The sequence below is a fragment of the Scyliorhinus canicula genome, chromosome 7 (genome assembly GCF_902713615.1).
Source record: "Scyliorhinus canicula chromosome 7, sScyCan1.1, whole genome shotgun sequence".
Taxonomy (NCBI): Eukaryota; Metazoa; Chordata; class Chondrichthyes; order Carcharhiniformes; family Scyliorhinidae; genus Scyliorhinus; species Scyliorhinus canicula.
This window is the reverse complement of record NC_052152.1, coordinates 51,792,433-51,814,165: the sequence shown is the minus strand read 5'-3', so window position 1 is coordinate 51,814,165 and position 21,733 is coordinate 51,792,433. Positions and strand designations below refer to the sequence as shown.

General features: G+C 46.5%; 1 protein-coding gene across 1 annotated transcript in view; it reads left to right on the top strand.

Moving 5' to 3' along the window:
* The window catches only part of LOC119968962 (immunoglobulin superfamily member 3-like), a 237,936-nt gene that overhangs the window by 203,233 nt on the left and 12,970 nt on the right, over positions 1 to 21,733 (top strand). The window contains exons 7-8 of the mRNA XM_038802017.1: positions 14,296 to 14,703; positions 20,122 to 20,532. Coding sequence (XP_038657945.1) covers positions 14,296 to 14,703; positions 20,122 to 20,532 — 819 coding nt within the window. The remainder of the gene's footprint in view (positions 1 to 14,295; positions 14,704 to 20,121; positions 20,533 to 21,733) is intronic.

Genomic DNA, 21,733 nt, shown 5'->3' with positions numbered 1-21,733 from the left:
AGTTACTACATTTAGATTAGCAGAGTCAAACTCATTGAGAACTGTGCTAATAGTTCAATAAAACACACTGAACTCACTTCAAAGTCTGGAGCATCTTTTACTCAAAACTGCATCAAGTGGCAGCTTGTGTTCTTCCAAATTACATAACACAACAAGCAATGGCGAATCCATCCCAGCATCTCACTGTCAGCCTCACCATTCAAATGTGTAAATGACTTGAAATTACTGTACATGCACGATACACACAAATTAAAGAAAGTTAAATGTTATCCATATAAGTTTATGTATCTCTTTAGCAATGTGATAAGTCTTGATAATATCCAATCAACCTCTTTGGCACTAAAAATTAAACTATTACAAGCATGTAATCTCATTCTTTCAGGTTTTAACTGTTATTTGAGATTTTAAATATGCAACTTTTTAAATTAAATATGTTTTTGCTTGTCTTTTCTGCCTATTTCTCCTCTCTCTCTTTTATTTCTCTTTCCTTATTTAGTGTGGGATTGAATTTATCCACTGTTAATTTACGTTTTGCTCTCGGGCACGATTCGGCCAAAAGAGAACAAAGTCCCCTTGTGAGCTTGTTTAGCCGCGTGTTTCCGAGCGTCGCAGTGCCTCGAAGAAACACATGGTTATTCAACACGACTCGCATTGTATAAGGGGCCTGAACGGGGAATGTGCAGCCTCAGCTGAACATAGCCCCGTTTTGTACAGTGGGGAGATCCACTCGCCAGATCTTTAAAAATGGGGTCCTGATCTCCGAAGCCCCCGAAATAATCCCCGACCGCTCTCCTCTAGCCTGGTCGCGCCACCACTTCTGGTGCAGCATGGCCGTTGGATCGATCCCCGTGCTTTATTAATTTAATAACCATTCAATCTGATGGGTTAACAAGATGTGCAATTGCTTACCCTGTTCACTTAGGTTTCAGATATTATCAGTTCCTAATTCCCCCAACTAGCAGTGCAAAATACCATTGCTGTTTAATGGGCACTACAAGTCTAACCAATGGTGGATGCCACTCGCTGCTCTGCCGGATCAAATTGTTGCTTATTTTTTCACAATTTTGTCAATTTTGGCACGAAGGGCTAAATGGCCTCATTCTTGTGTTGCATCATACTGTAATCAAGCTTTAGTTTACAATAAATTGAAGCATATTAGATCTGCTGTAAAACTGTAACCTTTAGGGGAGTGAAGCAATGAGATTTAGGAAAAACACCCCAAGAAACAATGAAGCCTTCCAGTCCATTTGGAGTTTGGACAATTAAATCTTGTGGGTGCGCTGGGATCCAGTTAATAAGTTATAAGCTTAATATTTCAAATCCAAGCAGGAATGGAGTCCATTGAGTACTGCTTCCCTGTTGTATTTCCCCCCGTTGTGCGACCTGCTGAAGTGATTGAGGGATAAAGGGGAAGAGGGATTTGAGAAGGAGAATTAGGGTTAGGATTAGGGTGAGGCAGAACCCTGGGAAGCAAAGACAATCAGAGAGACCTTGGTGTGGATCTACACTGGTCACTTAAGGTAGCAGAGCAGGTGAATACAGGAGTTAAGGAGGCAGACGCTATGCTTGCCTTTCTTAGCCGAGGCATTGAGTTTAAGAGCAGGGAGGTTATATATTGTATAAAACATTGGTTAGGCCACAGGTAGAGTATTGTGCGCAGTTCAGGAATCCACGTTATAGGAGGGATGTGATAGCACTTGAAAGGGTGCATAGGGGATTTACCAGGACATTGTCTGGGCTGGAGAATTTTAGCTATTGAGAGATTGGATAGCCTGGAGTTATTTTCCTTGGAACAGAGTAGACTGAGGGGAGACATGATTGAGATGTATAAAATTATGAGGGGCATAGATAGAGTATACAGGAAGAAGCTTTTCCCCTTGGTGGAAGGATCAATGATCAAGGGGCATAGACTTAAGGTAAGAGGCAGGAGGGTTAGAGGGGATGTGAGGTAAATCTTTTTATCCAAAGGGTGGTGGGAGTCTGGGACTCCCTGGCTGAAAGGAAGATGGAAGCAGAGACCCTCATAACATTGAAGAAATATTTAAATGTGCACTTGCGATCCCATGGCATACAAGGCTATGGGCCAAGTGTTGGGAAATGGGATTACCGTAGTTAGGTGGCTGCTTTTGACCGGCGCAAACACGATGGGCCGAAGGGCCTTTTCAGTGCTGTAGACCGCTATGATTCTAATTAGGTATGAACACAATGCTGCCTTTGGTTACAGTCACGGCCTTGCCAATAATGGTGAATAGAGTCTCTCCTCTTTGAGGGTGAGGACAGCTATACCTGTCCCTGCTGGTTAGGTGCTGCTGCCTGCAGTTGTGCATCACCTTGTCCTGTAGGAGAGAGGGAAATGTCCTGTAAGAGAGAGGGAAATGTATCAGTCAGTGCGGTGTGATGTATTTCGGTGATTTGACTGTCATGGTTGAATAGCTCGCAGCAGCGCTAAATGTGTGAGGGTGAGGTGAAGCTTTAAATGCGAGGTCAGAATAATGGCTAGATGAAGGAAGGGGATGTGGTGAATGGAGCGGTTTCTGATGCTAGTGATTCATTCATAGAGATTTGGCATTTGAAGGAGCATTCGCTGACCTTGACGACTCAGGTAAGGTCATTGAACTTCATGTGGCACTGCATCCTGAACTACATTGCTGACATTGACCTCAACAGTTATCTGCTCCCATTACCATTGCAATATTGGTCTGGAGGATCATCTGATCTCCTATGGATAGTGGACCTCTCTCCTTCTTTCCATTTTCTGCACTAAGGCCTCCATGCTGTGTCAAAAAAATCACTATCTACCTTGTACCTTTTTTTTTACTTTTCCAGCTCACACATGTTTTTCTAGCCACTTCCAGAACCTGCTACAATTAGAACACAATTTCCCTTTAAGAGGGGCAGACTGCCTTTAAGTCGTGCAGGCATTTATCAAGCAACGCCAGTCTCTCGTGAATTTGCGCATCCAGGGTGGCACGGTGGTGCAGTGGTTAACACTGCTGTCTCACGGTGCTGAGGACACGGGTTCGATCCCAGCCCCGGGTCACCATCTGTGTGGGGTTTGCACATTCTCCCTGTGTTTGCATGGGTCTCACCCCACAATCCAAAGATGTGCAGGTTAGGTAGATTGGCCACGCTAAATTGACCTTAATTAGAAAAAAAGAATTGGATACTCCAAATTTTTTTTAAAAATGAATTTGCACAGCCTCCTCAGGCCTGCAGCCCCTTAAGAATTTGCTTGGCGAGGGCAGCACGGTGGCCTAGTGGTTAGCACAACCGCCTCACGGTGCTGAGATCCCAGGTTCGATCCCGGTTCTGGGTCACTGTCCGTGTGGAATTTGCATATTCTCCCCGTGTCTGCGTGGGTTTCGCCCCCACAACCCAAAAATGTGCAGAGTAGGTGGATTGGCCATGCTAAATTGCCCCTTAATTTGAAAAAATAATTGGGTAATCTAAATTTATTAAAAAAAAGAATTTGCTTGGCGCAGGCTGTACTACAATAATGGTAATGAGCAGGCAGTACAAAGTTTGCTTGCTGCCTGCATCAGAAGCAAAGGACAGAGATTAATCACACATTAGGGGCTTTTCACAGTAACTTCATTGAAGCCTACTTGTGACAATAAGCCATTATTATTATTATTATTATTATTATTATTACATCCCGATCACCGGATTTGTTTCAGGGCATCACTGAATGCCGTGGCTAGGTTTTTGTAAATTGGAGCCATTTTCCTTCTTAAAATGTACATTCATCTTCTTGTGCAATAACCTGCCTTTGTCACCTCAAATCAGCCCCTCACCACTTACTATATATTTCTCATTAATTGTCCAGAATATCACCTACTGGATTTAGCGTTTGCCCAGCTGATTTGCCGAAAAAAATGAAGTAGGATTTCTGTTATTTTCTGTTCCTAGCAGATTCGGTCGAGCTGGATTTGAATGATAGCATCTAATAACTTGTTTTACCCAGCACAGATTGTCTTTCTTGGACTGAAAAAACCCTTCTATTTAGTTTTCCTTTGATGATATAATTAGTGTATTTAATCTATTGCAATGTGAGTAGCCAACAGGCAATGCAATTAGGAATACAGATTGGCCTATGGTAGTGCGTTATCGTTGATATCTGATTACAAAGCCAAAGATCATGAATCCTTTTGCCTGCTAGTTCTACGATTCAGGAACTCACAGGATGTCACCAGGTTCTGGTTGTTTCAAAATCATTGTTGAAAGTCAATTCTGTCTCTTAAAAAATGTAAACATGGGTGGTACAGTGGTGCAGTGGTTAGCACTGTTGCCTCGCGGCACTGATTACCCGGGTTCGATTCCGGCCCCGGGTCACTGACGGTGTGGACTTTGCACATTCTCCCCGTGTCTGTGTGGGTTTCACCCCCACAACCCAAAGATGTGCAGGTTAGGTAGATTGGCCACATTAAATTGCCCTTTAATTGGAAAAAAAAATTCCATTTGTTTAATTCACAAAATGGCAAACAATTGGGATACTGTAAATATTGGAAAAAAATATAAAAGTAGTAAAATAAACAGAAATCTAGGTTAATATTTTCCCACGTAGATTTTGTTCAAAATTAAAGAGATAGAAAATAGGAAAGGTGGGGTGTGGGCGGTGAGATGGGGGGGTGATTTTTTAAAAAGTAAATAAATAATGATACGCTAGTTATTGTAAAAAGAGACACCCCGGCGCGGGTGTGGCTGCTCCTGTTACGGTGGAAACGCTGACTGATCTGCTGGTGCAAGAGTTTGTAAAGCAATTCAAGAAACGCTTTGATAAGCAAGAAAAGTGATGATGGAAACCCTGAAAATGTAAATTGAGGAGGTTAATGGTTAGGGTAACAGTCTGGAAAATACATAGCCTTTGGTGGGAAGTTAAGCATTGCAAGGGTGTTGGATTTTGTTGCCCATTTGCAGCGGGGGTGGGCTACAAAGCTTTATGAGATACCCTCAATTACGACACAGGAGAGAAGATAGGTAATCCAAAGGCTTTAATCATCTGAGAACTGAACAGCAGCCGAGAAGTATGCTCATCACATGCTGCCGAGTGAGCCTCATCTTATATCCCGTTTCCTGGGGGCGGAGCCAGAGGCGGAGGCCCCAGGGTTCCAAGCCCGGTCTTAAAGGGCCAATGCATTAAAGGTAAGGTACCGTTACAGCAGCTACTGATAACATTCATCACACTTTATTTTTCTTTGTTCTTTGAGTATACACCCTGGGCTGGGGTTACCTCACTCGCATGAAAGTTTTTGCTCATGAACGGGAGTGAGGTGGGGGGAGGGGTTGTGGTTTGTTGAACCTGTTTAGATCGGGTTCAATGAGCTTAGCTTGTTTTGTAGTGGGAGAGATTGGTGAGGAGGGAATATTGTTCTCTGGTAGGCAATTGGCAGGTTTATGGGGAGGCGTGGTTGGGGGAAGGGGGAAGGGGTGGAGGGGTAGAGATCTGATGGTGACCAGGGTTTTTCGTTGTCTCGCCTCATGGATGGGGTTGGTGGCCATCGTAGGTGGGCTAAGGGCCTAGGTATTTGGCGTAAGGCATAGATGTTCCTTCGCAGTAGAAATGGCTGACTCTGGGGTGAGAGGCCCCCGTTTAGACTTGTCACTTAGAATGTAAGGGGTTTAGGAGGTCTGGTGAAAAGGTCAAGTGTTTTTTCGCACCTGAAGAATTTAAGGGCTGATGTGGTGCTTTTGCAGGAGACCCACTTGCGGGTGAGGGACCAGAGCAGGCTGCGGAAGGTATGTGCGGGTTAGGTGGATTGGCCATGCTAAATTGCCCGTAGTGTAAGGTTAATGGGGCGATTGTTGGGTTACGGGTATACAGGTTACGTGGGTTTAAGTGGGGTGATCATTGCTCGGCACAACATCGAGGGCCGAAGGGCCTGTTCTGTGCTGTACTGTTCTATGTTCTATGTATGGGTGAGCTCAGTATTTCATTTAGGCTTTAATAATAGGGCCTGGGAGGCAGGGGGTGGGGGAGTGGCAATTTTAATTAACAAATGTATCAGTTTTTGGGTGGACAAAATTGTGGCGGATCAGGGTGGTAGGTATGCGATGGCCACTGGCAGATAAGCTAGTGATACTGGCAAATATATATGCCCCAAATTGGGATGGTGTTGCATTTATAAGGAAGCTGTTGGCCTCAATACTGGACCTGGACATGCCAGCTGATTTTGGGGGAGATTTAAATTGTGTGTTAGGCCTGAGACTTGAGCGTTCTAAACCAAAGTCGTTGGCCCCTTTGGAGATGGTGAAGGTGCTGTTGGCATTAATGGAGGAGATGGTGGGGGCAGATCTATGGCGGTTCAAGCAGCTCGGGGGGGTAAATAATTTTTGTTCTTTTCCACAGTGTTTATGGTATATTCTAGGATATAGGGCTGGGGGGGGGGGGGGCTTTGGCAGTGTCATAGATGTCAGAGTTCTTAGAGTGATTCGAATTTCCAGTGGTGAATGAGGAAAGGGTCAAAGTGTTGGAGGCGCCTTTGGTTCCGGAGGAGGTTTTGGTAGCAATAGGGCAGATGCAAATGTTTAAGGCCCCTGGGCCAAATGGGTTCACGGTGGAGTTTTGTAAGACAATTATGAAGCAGTTGGCTACATTAAGACACTTAGGCAGGCATCGATTTCCCTTCCACTACAAAAGGATAAGGATCCCATGGAGTGTGGGTCATACCATCCTATCTCATTGCTTAATGTGGACGCTAAGTTATTGGCTAAGGTATTGGCGCTGAGGCTAGAACCCTGGGCGGGATTCTGCGGGAATTGGCAGTGCGGGAAACTCCGGCGCAAAGGAGTGGCTTGGACCACTCTGGTGTTGGGCTGCCCCAAAGGTGCAGATGGGGGTTGGCGCCATGCCAACCGGCGCTGAAGGGCCTCCGCCAGCCGCCGCGAATTGGCGCCTGCGCGGGAGTGCCAGCGTGTGCTGGCGTCATCCCAGCGCAAGCGCAGAGGGGGGTTCATCTCCGCGTTGGCCATCACGGAGGACCACAGTGGCCGATGCAGAAGAACAGAGTGCCCCCATGGCACAGGCCTGCCCACGGATCGGTGGGACCCGATCGCGGGCCAGGCCACCCTGGGGACACCTCCCGGGGCCAGATCCCCCGAAGACTCCGGAGGCCCCCCGCGCAGCCAGGTCCCACCGGCAAATGCCTGGTGTAATATACGCCGGCGGGACTGGCCGGAAACGGGCGGCCACTCGGCCCATCACGTGCCGGAGAATCGCCTGACCGGCACGGCACGATTCCCGTCCCCGCCAAATCCCCAGCGCCGGAGAATTCGGCAGCCAGCGGAGGCGGGATTCACGCCACCCCACGGCGATTCTCCGACCCGGCCGGGGGGGGGGGGGGGGGGGGGGGGGTCAGAGAATCCCGCCCCCTGTCTTCCTGGGGTGATAGGTGAAGATCAAACAGGATTTGTTAAGGGTCGGCAATTGCCTTCTAATGTGTGGCGATTGCTAAACGTAGTCCTTAGCCTCCTGCTGGGCCTGATCCAGAGATGATCGTAACTTAAATGCAGAAAAGGCATTCAACAGAGTAGAATGGAGGTGTCTCTTTGGAGAGGGTCAGGTTGGGGCCATGTTTTGTGTCATGAGTGCATTTGTTATGTGAGGCTCCCTCGGCTAGTGTTCACACCACCGCGATGAGCTCGGAGTACTTTCAGTTAATCAGGGGAACAAGGCAGGGGTGTCCGATGCCCCATCCCCCCTTCTGTTTGCATTGGCGATTGATTCTGTGGCCATTGCTTTGAGGGCCTCATGTATTTGGAAGGGGACAATTAGAGGAGAGTGCAGCACAGGGTGTACCTGTATGCTGGCGACCTTTTGCTTTACATGACGGTCCTGGTCCCCACTATTGTTGATATAATGGAGCTACTGAAGAGGTTTGGCTCTTTTTCACGATGTAAATTACATCTGGAAAAGAGAGTTCTTTCCGGTTAACCCCCGGTGGTAGGAGCCAACCTGGGGGTGCTTCCTTTTCGCTTAGCCAGATCTAGCTTCATGCAATTGGGGGTCCGGGTGGCTCGGATTGGGCCAGAGTACGTAAGCTGAATCATACTAGTCTGGTGGTAGGGTGAAGACTGACCTGTAAAGGTGGACAAACCTTCCCCTGCCCTTGGCGGGCAGGGTCCAATCGAGGCTGGTTTAGCACAGTGGGCTACATTGCTGGCTTTTAAAGCAGACCAAGGCAGGCCAGCAGCACGGTTCAATTCCTGTACCAGCCTCCCCGAACAGGCGCTGGAATGTGGCGACTAGGGGTGAATGTTCTTGCCTTCGGCTCGTTGATCTGCTGGGGTGAAGGTCTGCATCGCCACCTAAAACCTCAGTATGGTTGGGAGACTTGATGGACTTTTTGTACCTGGAGAAGGTCAAGTACACGGTGAGGGGTTCGGTCAAGGGATTCAGCCGGAGGTGGCAACCTTTTAAAGTTTACTTAAGGAACTGATCACCATCAGTTGTAAGGGGAGGAGGCCGGGAGAAAAGGGTTGTGTTGGTGTTACTTATAGTGTCTTTCTTCTGTAAATTGTATTTTGTTTGTATAGATTTGTCTATTTTGTAATTTATAAAACAAAAAATTTTGCGCCGTGGTCTCTGTGGCACCCCCATGCCCCTCCCCGATTGTGGTCTGCCCACAATCCAGACAGCAACAATGTAAATGTTAATTGTTTTAAGGAGAGACTTATGTCCCTTTCTTTGGAGGAGGCTGGCTGGCAGCACTATAGTCCCAGCAGTGCCACCTGGATTGGTGGCTGCTACTGGGACTACAGGCAGTCCCACTGTGACAAGGAGCCAGGTTACGCCAACCAACTTGACCTCGCGAGAGGAGCTGATGGCGCGGAGTGCTGGGTTCAGGAAGCTAATGCGAGCATTAAAAGGGGGGTGCCTCTGATGGGCTAAAGAGACCTGCAAAGGAGGCGCCACCTCTCCCCACCCCTTGCCCGACACCAGCCCAGTTTCTGACCGGCCGGGGATGGATGGGTAAGCAGCAAGAAAGTCACCTACTGGATTTTATATGCTCTCCCGCCTTCAAACCAGCAATTGATGGAGTACAAACTCCAGTCCTGTGTATGTGTGTATGTGCACTTGTGCTGTGCATGTCTCTGTGTGCACGTGTGTCTGTGTATCTTTCTGTGTGTGAATGCCTGTCTCTGTGTGCTCCTACGATGTTATTATCTTTGTCAGTTTGTATCTGTAGTGGTATCCGAGCCTATCCACATGATTGTGTGCATGAAGATGAATTCTGTCGTAATTTAGAAACATTTAAAAACCTAGTGGCGATGATACCGGCAAGTATTTTCCTCCCTTACTTTCAATGGCTCCATAATAAAAGCTCTTCCAGATTTGCATATTTTGCCTATTATTTTTTAATGTGCAGGGATGGAAATAACAAAGTAATGTTTTATTCCTACCCCTTCTTAGTTAATTTTTAGTTAATCGTCCGTAATTTCAAACAAGCTGGTAATTCATCTATATCTATTCATCATGACAACATTTTCTTTTGTCTAAGAAATGAGGCATAAAATTAAGTGTTCTAAGTAGAGAATGTGTGGCAAATTGGACTGGCACCTTTGAGGGCTGTGCTCTATTCCAGATATCAATAATGATACACTGTTAGAAACTGCAAAAAGAAATTATGTCAAAGTGAGAAGATGCAAAGCATTGCTTAAAAATCGGAAATAATTGATCCATTTTATTTTTCAAAACCATTTGAGGGATGTCATAGCAGCCCTCGGAGTGGAAGCATTTGCAAGCTGAACAGCACTGACATTTATTAGATGAATGTCAGTGTCGGACAGTAACATATTATCCATTAATGTATGCCTGATCCACTCAGCTCCATTAATCAATATATATAGTAGATTTATTGCATTTCTCCAAAGCCCGTGAGTGTCACACAGAGCTCTCTAAATCCTTTTGGCTGGGAGCTGCCATCTATGCAGTTATAGTCTCCTTGCTTTGGCTGCCAGCTCATGTACAACATTGGGAATATAGTCAACACTCAGCTAGTTTAAAGTGGATGACATGTTGGTGGCATATCAGTCATGTAATGTTCAATTTTCAGTCGTGTTAAATCATCACTTGTTTTTAAGTTGTTGCTTAGTCCACATGCTAAGTCCACGCTGATGTGTTTCGAGGCATGATGGGCCTGAAAGACCATGGTTCAACAATCTAGAGTTGGCGCTGTGATTTACCTGTCTGTGGCCTCAGGTGTTGATCCAACCAAAGTTCATGGGAACTGAGGTCAAGTTAACTAAATATGTACGGTAGCCGTGCTAATATCTCAAATGCTGCCGTAGGGTCAGGGAAGATGCTACAGATTGTAGTTTACGGGTGTCCAGGTCCATTGGGAAATCCATCTTACCTGGGTCCATTGATAAGGAACAACTAAAATTGCTTAGTTGTCCAGAAGACCAGACCATAACACAGGCCTGGAAAACCAGGTGGGCCCCAGTTCTGAGATTGAGTTGGAATCCCTGCCCCCAGCCAAATGTACCGATTATCCAATGTTCCCTTGACACCTGCATAGTGTGAACTGCTGTATGGGAGCTCCTGTCCTTGATCACATCTAATATTACACCACAAGCTTTGTGGTCATGGGCCCCGCTCTTAACAAGGTACTGTAAAAACAGTCATTTTTGGGCCCTGGTCCCCACTGCTGAGCTTTCTTAAGATTGCTGCTTAAGTTACAGTGGAGAATGCCAGAACACCTATGGAATTTGGTGTCAATGTCAGCAAAAGGTTCCTAACCTCCAGCCATTATTTCTACAGCGCAATTTCCAACATGTATATATTCTGAAAAGGAATTATTGTTGCTTTTACACAGTACTTTATTCTAATACTTCCACTGCATGCAGTGATTTGTTTCCAAGGAACCGGTTTGCAAACGAGAATGGTTTCATAGATATCATAGAATTTACAGTGCAGAAGGAGGCTATTCGGCCCATCGAGTCTGCACCGGCTCTTGGAAAGAGCACCCTACCCAAGGTCAACACCTCCACCCTATCCCCATAATCCAGTAACCCCACCCAACACTGAGGTCAATTTTGGACACTAAGGGCAATTTATCATGGCCAATCCACCTAACCTGCACACCTTTGGACTGTGGGAGGAAACCGGATGTGCAGACTCCGCACAGACAGCGACCCAAGCCGGAATCGAACCTGGGACCCTGGAGCTGTGAAGCTATTGTGCTATCCACAATGCTACCATGCTGCCCGTTCATTACATAGTTACTTTTCATGTTACAATGTAATCTGAGGAACTTGTTATTTTTAAGCAAGTTATTTTTAAATTACCAGCAGGAGTAACATTACAATTGGCATGTTAATATGTGAGTGCTTTGATTAAATATTAATGTAATACAGATTTGCACAAAAAGGTTGCAAGCACAGCAGTTTTTTGGATATAATACCTGTTGTACATCACATTGATGGTCTCGATGAATATTGCAAAACCAAAATAGTATCAATGCCAAATTATTCCAGTGAAAATTAAAAGCAGGAACAGGAGGACATATTTTTCTGTTTCTCAGCCTGGTTTTGTAGTTATCGTCGCTACATTTTGCTTTTGTTCATAGTTATCTTTGTTGCTGGCCAGACGGAGTCACAATAAACCTCAGTATATTCTGAATTATCTTGCTCATCACTGGATAATCTCCTTGATATTTCCATGGCAAAACAGTATGTTCATTTGACTCACACACCTCTCAATTAGTTAATTGACTTGGACAAAATATGAATAATGCAGTTCTTGTAGTGGTTTGCTTAACCTGTCTGTTTTGCAGACCTGTAATCATGAATTTGAGTAGGGGCTGGTTTAGCACACTGGGCTAAATAGCTTGCTTTTAAAGCAGACCAAGGCTTTTCTTCTCGTTTAATTTGTTCCCCGAAAAATTGCCGAAGTCCCTGAAAATCTGCATGATCTCCCCCAATTGGGCTGGTTTAGCTCACTGGGCTAAATCGCTGGCTTTTAAAGCAGACCAAGCAAGCCAGCAGCACGGTTCGATTCCCGTACCAGCCTCCCCGAATAGGCGCCGGAATGTGGCGACTAGGGGCTTTTCACAGTAACTTAATTGAAGCCTACTTGTGACAATAAGCGATTTTCATTTCATTTCACATTGTTCACTGATGATCCAAGGTAACCACAACTATGAAGAGTTTTATTTGATATTGACGAGTTTGTTACATGGGTTATCTCAGTGCAATGCTGTAACAGACACAGAGGAGGATACAGAAGGTGTCCGGACGACAACGGGGTCATGCTGAGACGTAAATTGCCTCACAGCACAAATTACAGAGAAGTGCTTGCTCCAGCAGCAGAAGGTGGCTTCGGTCTTGCAGTAATAATGACGGCAAAATGTCAGCATTCACCATCAATACTCTGCTGAAACTGACCCCAACTTCCGGAGTCTGCACATGTGTATTTTGTAAAAATAAATTTAGAGTATCTAATTTTTTTTTTCCAATTAAAGGGTAATTTAGCGTGGCCAATCCACCTAACCTGCATTTCTTTGGGTTATGGAGGTGAGACCCATGCAGACATGTGGAGAATATGCAAACTCAACACAGACCGTGACCCAGGGCCGGGATCAAACCCAGTCCTCAGCGCCGTGATAACCTCTGCACCACTGTGCTGCCCCTACACATGTGTAGTTAAATGTAGAAATCGAGAAGTTGCTTTAATTTTATTGATTCATGGAATGTGGGCATCGCTGGTCGTGCCAGCATTTAATTCCCATCCCTAATTGCCTTTGAATTAAATGGCTTGCTAGGCCACTGCAGAGGTCATTTAAGAGTCAACCACATTGCTGTGAATCAGGAGTCATATGTAGGCCACACCAGGTAAGGATGGAAGATTTCCTTCTCTAAAGGACATTAGTGAACCAGATGGGTATTTACGACAATTGACAATGGTTTCATGTAATCATTAGAATTTTAACTTCAGATTTTTATTGAATAAAAATGTCACCATCTGCCATTGCTGTCAGTGATTCTTTGCTTTTTCAAAACGTACATTTTTGAAGACGGCAAACAATTACAAGTAACAGAACTAACAAAAACATACCCTTTTACACGATTAGATTTGTTGTAGAAACTCTTGAAAAAGTTGCATCTTTTTGAACAAAATGTAACTGGGTTAATAATTATTCCTGAACTACCTGTCTGGCCCTGATAAGCTAATGTTATATTTGTAGAATGCCAGATTTCTCCATTATCGTTTTTTTTAAATTCAGGTTTTTAAATTTCTAAAAGCTTATTTATGATAGTTCAGCTTCCACCATAATCCCATATGTAAGTCTCAATTATTTATTTTGCGCTCTGTGAAATTATATTAGAAAGTGAAAAATAATCAGTGCATTTTACTTCCTGGTTTTCTGTCTGCGCTGTCTACTTCAGTGTGATTAGCTGATTACTCTGCTTGATGAGCTCGCTGCTCCTGGACACCTGGAGATTCCCTTAACCAAATGCCAGGTGCAAACTAAAGTCAAGAAAGGGGAAATCCACACCGTCGAGATTGCTCAGTTTTGTTGGGTGCTTTCTTGGAGGTCAGTGGCGAGTGTCCTCATTTGCCGCTGATTGCACAACCTGGGCAATTATGGTTGTTAGAATATCAGAGAGGAAAAAAATAAGGGACTGGATTCTCCGGTCGCCGATGCCAAAATCGCATTCTGCGATCGGCCGGAGAATCAAAGTTCTCGGAGAGTATGCCGCAGAACATGTTGACGGCCTCAGGACGTTGCCTGAGGCCCACCCCTCGATGATCCACCCCCGACCGGCCGACTTCCCAATGGCATGGGTCTCTCATGGTCTCGCCCATCAGGAACTCGGCATGGCGGCTGAGGACTTAGTCCAGCACCGCCACAGTCGGGAGAGGGCCGAACCGCGGGCACGGGGATCTTTATCGGGGCTGGGTGTGTTCCGGGACGCACGAGCTGGCCAAAGAGGGGCCGGGTCCAGAAGCGACCTCTACCATGTAGCACATGTGCGACTATTTTGCGGGCCGGGTCCAGAAGCGACCTCCACCATGTAGCACAGCGCAGCCGCTGTCGTGCGCATGCGCAGCCACGGACCCGGCAATTCTCCGGGCCTTTTTGGCAGCTAGAGTCGGGTGCGCTGGCGGCATGCTAGCCCCCCCCCAAACGGAGGATCAGTGGCCGTTTTATGCCATTTTTCACCGTTCCCACGCCGGCATGGGGACATAGCCTCAGAATCAGAGATACCTGGCCAGGGAAAATAGCAATAAAATGTGTTCTTATTTTGTGACCATTGTCCCGCATGTGACCCAATTTTATTTTTTCTTTGCAGATTGTAGATTAAAAGTCAACCAAGTAAAAAGGAACATTGTAGTCAAAGAAAATGACAACATTCATTTAGACTGTATCATCGCAAATCAAACAAGACCAGACTCGCAGTTCTCTGTACAATGGTATGTTCACAAATCACTGGAGAAAGACGACAAACTCATCCTGATTTCAAACCGTGACTGTGTAGTCGAGTATAAGAACTGGTTAGGAAAAGACAAGAGAAAGGAGAGGCTGCAGGCTGCCAAACCTTTGAGTGGGCATTACACTTTGGTCTTACTAAAAGCTGACATTGATGATGGTGGGAAATACTATTGTCACGTGGAGGAATGGCTGCTGAATCCCAACAACATCTGGTATAAAGTTGGAGAGAATATGTCCGGCCTGACCACTGTCACTGTCCAGCGTCCAGGTATTTAACTTATGTTTGTTCCTTTCAAGTGCAGAATGAACTTTTAATCCTTGTATGCTTACGAAGAACATTTTGTGCAATAGTGTCCCCTTAGCATGACAGGAGGGTAAATTCAAACACAAGCCATCAGCTGGATTCTCTGTCAGCTAGAGCCTCCGCTTCGCCGGCAGCGCACTCATGCCCGCAGATTTCCCGATGGCGTAGGGGCACCCACAATGGGAACCCCCATTGGCTGGCTGCCAGGACGGAGGATCCCGCTGCCAGTGGGGGCATGCCGCACCAGAAAACGGGTGCAGCGGGATGGAGAATCCCGCCCAACTTTGGAGGAGGGTTATGTCCTCTTCCTGGTCAAGGGGTGGTACCAAATTTAAAAAGAGGTGTTTAAGTGGGCAGAGTGGCGACTGAATGCATGGCTTCTTACTTTGTAATGTGTGATGGCCAGTGTCAGCCACCAGAACATCTTTTATTTAAAATACCTCAGGACTAAGAGAGAGTGACATATTTCAGATTCTCTTCTCCGACCGAACTAATCTAACTAATTATATTTTAAAGTCGAATTATTGACATTTTCCAAGGGATTTCATGCCTATGTTATTTTCAGCACAAGTGCACTTGTGATGCACAACAAATTCTGCATTTAAACCTTGGTGCTGGCTGTCATTTTCATGGTTAGAAACTAGGAGGTGGAACTGATGTGAGCACTTGCTACTTTTGATTTGTTTGACATTTTGCTGACTGGCTCCATTGACTGATTCAGCTCCAAGGTAAGTGCACTATCATCTTTATTTTATATGTGTTTCTTAACTCCTGCCTCTCCAAGAGCCAGCAAACCAAGCAAGAGCTTGTTCTATAGTGTGTCACATTGGTGCTGCAGCGAACAAGGGCCAGGTACACACCGAAGAAAGCAAAGCTGCCATGTTCTTTACTAACAATCCTACCTTGCAATCTCAGCACCAGTTCCCCAAAGGTCCAGCTGTTAGTGGAAGAGAATTATCTGGGCTGTAGTTATTGCAACAATCACTATTTTCTGTCTCCAGCTCTGCCATAATCAAAATCAATTTGCATTGTTTCAGCAAACTGAAAAAGGTGAACATCAACTCCCTTTGATACTTTATTGGCTCCAGCTTCAATCTCTTCTGCGCAGAACAAGTGCCTTTCCCACTCTGTGGCCTTGCATTGCTCATTGACAGAAGCCATGGGATACAAGAACTTCTCGGAAAAGAAATACAAACAACTTTTTTCCAGACTTCATTACTCAAAAAAAACCCTGATTTCTTTAGAGGAAGGGTTCCATTGTTGCTATCTCATAGTCTCTCTCGATAAAGGTTTTTCCATTCTGTAACTGTAACATCAAGGAGGCACAGATAAACTGATTAAATAAAGAGCTGTGCTCCAGCACTTCTAGTAATTCATTCTGAAACATTTTATTACTAAGTAACAAATAAAAAGGGACATACAAAGTTTTTTATGAACCTGGAAGTCACTTAATATGGAGTCTTCAGCAAATGAACAAATTAACATTTACATATGTGAATATGACGATCAATAGTCTAAATCTCAAATGTGAGTCTGTGTTTGAACTGAATGTTTACATTCTAAAATGAAAATGCACTTTGTTAGGTATTTAATCAAGCAAGAGTTCATAGAAATGAATAGAATATAATTGACAGGTATTTTGCAAACTGGCCACATATAGTGGGCAGCAGGGTATCATGGTGGTTAGCATAAATGCTTCACAGCTCCAGGGTCCCAGGTTCGATTCCCGGCTGGGTCACTGTCTGTGTGGAGTCTGCACGTCCTCCCCCTGTGTGCGTGGGTTTCCTCCGGGTGCTCCGGTTTCCTCCCACAGTCCAAAGATGTGTGGGTTAGGTGGATTGGCCATGCTAAATTGCCCGTAGTGTCCTAATAAAAGTAAGGTTAAGGGGGGGGGGGGGTTGTTGGGTTATGGGTATAGGGTGGATACGTGGGTTTGAGTAGGGTGATCATGGCTCGGCACAACATTGAGGCTGAAGGGCCTGTTCTGTGCTGAACTGTTCTATGTTCTACATATTTTGCTGCTAAGAAAAGACAATATTGACCATCGGTTAATCTTCTCACTCATGCACATAGAATCATAGAGTTAGTACAGTGCAGAAGGAGGCCATTCGGTCTATCGAGTCGACACCAATGTCGGAATGTGCACGCTACCTTGGCCCACTCACCCGCACTAGCCCCGTAACCCCATAACCCCACCTAACCTTTTGAACACTAAGGAACAATCCATCTAACCTACGCATCTTTGGACTGTGGGAGGAAACGGAGCACCCAGAGGAAACCCACACTGAAATGGGGAGGAAGTGCACAGACAGCTACCCAAGTTTGGAATTGAATCCTGTTCCCTGGCGCTGTGAGGCATTAGTGCTAACCATTGTGCCACCCCTGTGAGAATATGCTTTGAAAAAAGGATCAGTATGTAAAAGGTCAATTGGTAAAGGAACGTTTTAACTCGACTATGAAGGTCCAAGTGTTTAAATAAATTTAGAGTACCCAATTATTTTTTCCAATTAAGGGGCAATTTAGCGTTGCCAATTCACTAACTAGAACAGTACAGCACAAAACAGGCCCTTCGGCCCTCGATGTTGTGCCGAACAATGATCACCCTACTCAATACCCGTAAGCCAACAACCCCCCCCCCTTAACCTTTTAAGGACACTACGGGCAATTTAGCATGGCCAATCCACCTAACCCGCACATCTTTGGACTGTGGGAGGAAACCGGAGCACCCGGAGGAAACCCACGCACACACGGGGAGGACGTGTAGACTCCGCACAGACAGTGACCCAGCCGGGAACCGAACCTGGGACCCTGGAGCTGTGAAGCATTTATGCTAACCACCATGCTACCGTGCTGCCCACACATCTTTTTGGGATGTGAGGGTGAGACCCACGCAGACACGGGAGAATGTGCAAACTCCACACGGACAGTGACCCAGGGCCGGGATTGAACCCGGGTCCTCGGCGCCATGAGGCAGCAGTGCTAACCACAGCACCACCGTGCCACTCCCCAAAGGTCCCTGTTTTAATTTTTTATTTCTCCTGTAGTAATTTAAAATAAACAAAAATGACAGAAATAAAAGTAATGTTCTATCAAACCTGGCCTATATAGCTCTCATTTGCATCCCAAGAAAGACACTCCCTATCCAGTTGGAGCTAGGTCACCACCAGAATAAAAACCTGGACCAGTAGAAGGAATCATCTAGGCCAGAATTCACTGGCTGTTGAGATTCTCTTTCCCCTCTGGTTGCCTGCAGGTTTCCCAGCGGCGTGGAGTGCCTTTAGTGGGAAATTCCGTTGACCAGTGGTAGGAAGAGAGAATCCTGCCGTCAGCGAACGATAATGTCACCAAGAAACACGCGGCTGGGAGACCGGAATATCCCTCTTCTGGAAAATTCCTCTCTTAACTTCTTAAGGCAATTGAAATTATTTCAGGAGATCTCATTGACCTTGACTTGTATTATACGGATTACCCCTTATGGTGTGGGCTGGAGTTCTCCGTCCAGTGACGGCAGAATCGCAAATAGCGATCAGGCAGAGAATCGAACGTCAATCGAGCAGGGCGCCCAATGGAGCGTCATGCTCCAGCGCCTCTGTAGCAGTATGAATGTTGTCCATGCCGTGCGCCGGCATGGGCATGCATTTGTGCACTAACAGTCATTAGCGTATCATTAACAGGCCCGACCCGGTAGTCTCCAGCATCCTTGATGCTTCGCCTTCAGCAGGCGGAAATGACGATGGCACGGTTCACTTGTGGTATTTAAATTCAGAAAACAGGTGCTGTGGCTGTTGAGGGTGAGAGAGGAGGTAAGCAAATATTCCAAAGGCTGGCTGTTGTGTCACTGGCTGCCGGGGGGGGGGGGGGGGGGGGGGGGGTGCTGCCTGCCAGGGTTGGGGGAGAGAAGCGGTGAGCGACCAGGAGATGTGTCATGGAGTTGGGGTGTCAGGCACGGACCACCATTGCTGCGGCCTGCAAGGCAACCGTCTGGCTGTGCACCCCACTGACTGCCCATCGTGGCCCTTAGATACATAGAGCGTCACCGGCCATGCCACCCCCCTAGGATGCCACAGACCTCAGCATGCCACCAAGCATGGCGCTGGTTGGCGGTGCACTATGCCCACCCCTCCCAGAGCCTGGTGCGACCCTGCAGGCCCCCTCCGGTCTTCTCCCTGTAGTTGTGGGCCACCTTCTCCTGAGGGGACAGATAATGTACAGTGTGAGCCATTCGGATGTGGGCAGCAGAGGGGGTCTGCAGTTAGTGGCCTCTATGTGCAGGGTACCTGGTCATGGCAGGCACTATGGTGTTGGCATGTGGTGAGGCTGGGGTGCGTGCGGGTTGCCAGTATGTGGGTGTCGATCATCCTCTTGCGGGGGGGGGGGGGGGGGGGGGGGGCTGGTGGTTGCGGGTATGTGGGACGGGAGTTGGTGCCAGTGGCATGGTGGTGCTGGTGACTCACCCTGGCCGCCCTGAGGAGGTTGTGCAGCTTGTTCCTGCACTGCTTCCCGGTCTTGACAATGGGGCCCAGGGTGCTCACAGTCTCTGCCACCTGCACCCAGGCCCGGTTGATGTCGGCAGGTGGCAGCCTCCTTCCTACCCTGGGGAACAGGATGTCTTGCCCCTCTTCTATGGCATCCAGTAGTGTCTCCAGATCGGCATCTGCGAATCTCAGGGCCACTCTTTGGGGTGATAATGTATGGCTGCAGCTTGTCAGGCTCTCGAGTGCTAATCCCGACCTCAGTGAATCACATAATGTGCGTTCGAATCCTCTCCCTAGTGTGAGGGTCATGAGGCTGGAAAACACCCCTTGTCAGCGTCCCCCACTCTTCCTATGCAGCCGGGCATCTAACGGAACCCCAACCAGTGGGCACAAAGTTGCTCCCCAAGCTGGCAACGGCCCGGCGTCACCTCCCTTGGGGAAGGCCCATCACATTAAGTGCTTCTCAGGCACTTAAATGATTAGCGGCAAGCTTTCCTCGGGATCAAGGGCTTCAGGGGAAGAAATCCCGCCCCATATCACTGCATTTGATATTCAAAAGCCGATGTGTTTACAGGAATCACTTCTTCAACACAGTCAGGCCAATGCATTTGAATAGAATGCCTGATAAATAAATCCGTGGGAGCGTTATGAAATGAAAATCGCTTATTGTCACGAGTAGGCTTCAATGAAGTTACTGTGAAAAGCCCCTAGGCGCCACATTCCGGCGCCTGTTCGGGGAGGCTGTTACGGGAATCGAACCGTGCTGCTGGCCTGCCTTGGTCTGCTTTCAAAGCCAGCAATTTAGCCCAGTTTGCTAAACCAGTTATGAAACTGTTCTTCCATGATATTTAAATTCTTTGGCTTTCACCTTCCCCTTTAATGAAGTGAAACATTTTTGTACCTACAGAAAGCAATTTGCAAACTGTCAAAACTGAAAAGAGTATCACTGTGCCAGAGGACAGTCAGATTCAGCTGGACTGCAAGGTCAGCAACCGTACCAATCTGGATTCCCAGCTATCAGTGGTTTGGTATGCCCAAAGAACACTGGAACAAGATAGACATCCCATTCTCCGCCTGAATCGGAATTCTGTTTTTGAGTATGGCAGCTCAGAGGATAACAGTGAAAGCCTGAGGGATAGGCTACAGTTTGAAAAAATGACCAATGATCTTTACAGTCTGATACTGCAAAAAGCATCAACATCTGACAGTGGCAATTACCTCTGTTCTGTGGAAGAGTGGCTACTTGACCCAAACGATGTGTGGTATAAACTGGGAGAGGATCAGTCTGGATTGACTACTGTCACTGTCCAACAGCCAGGTACAGTATAGCCATTAATTTCAGTTTAAGAGAAATGCTTTATTTAAGGGTGGTTTACAAAAGCTATTCCTCTGATTGGCATCATGAGGTTACCTTAAATTTTAAGATGTGGCTGTATGATGTTAGAGGAATTAAGTTATGTAAAAAGTCAGCTTCAAATCTGGTTTCTGGAATGTAATACCTGCCAGCTGATTGATGTGTACTGAGTTAGCCTCAGTTTTAAATTACAATGTTGTTTGCATCATAAATATGGCACAGAAGTGTTGCCTGTTTTGGCACCAAATCCATAGCAGCACAATGCAAACATTATCATTGCCATGCTTAAACTGCACTAGCAGTTCCCAAATTAGCTATGCTGTCTTGCCTCCACTGCTGACGCGAGAACCGAAACACAGCGTGCATCATAGTACCACAGAAAACATTGTACAAATAACTTCCTTTCCGTGCGAGTTGCCCCCACCCCCAAAATTCCACATACTTAACACAAGTAAGGTGGGACCAACAATATTTAAATGTGTGCTCCGTTTTCTGAAAGCTTGAGTGACACTATTCTGTGCACTTCTACGTCTCAAAGGAGTTAAGTGTCACTGTCATGGGGTTAGCGCAATTATGTCCGTTGGCTGATGCAACATGAGTAAAAATGACATTGAATTTAACAGGGGCAGCAGATTCTCCAGTAAAACTCAATCGGTGAAATTGTCCGTTTTTGTGGCTAGGTTCTCCCGCCGGAGTTGAATTGCACGTGCAGGAGCGCAAATCACTGAGCAGTTGAGTTTCCCTCACCATGCAAATTTATGTATGGTGAGGAATACAAGGGATTCACAACCAAAAAGCAATGGTGTGTATTCCTCTAGTGCAGGGGTGGGCAAACTTTTCCGTGCAAGGGCCACATTCAGAAATTCACAACTCACAAAGGGCCGCATAGTATATTAAGTAAAATAATTACTTCACCCGGTTATGATTCTGGGCGCCTCATATAGAACATAGAACAGTACAGCACAGAACAGGCCCTTCGGCCCTCGACGTTGTGCCGAGCAATGACTACCCTACTCAAGTCAACGTATCCACCCTATACCAGTAAGTAACCCAACAGCCCCCCCCCATTAAGGGGCCTCACGGTAGCATGGTGGTTAGCATCAATGCTTCACAGCTCCAGGGTCCCAGGTTCGATTCCCGGCTGGGTCACTGTCTGTGTGGAGTC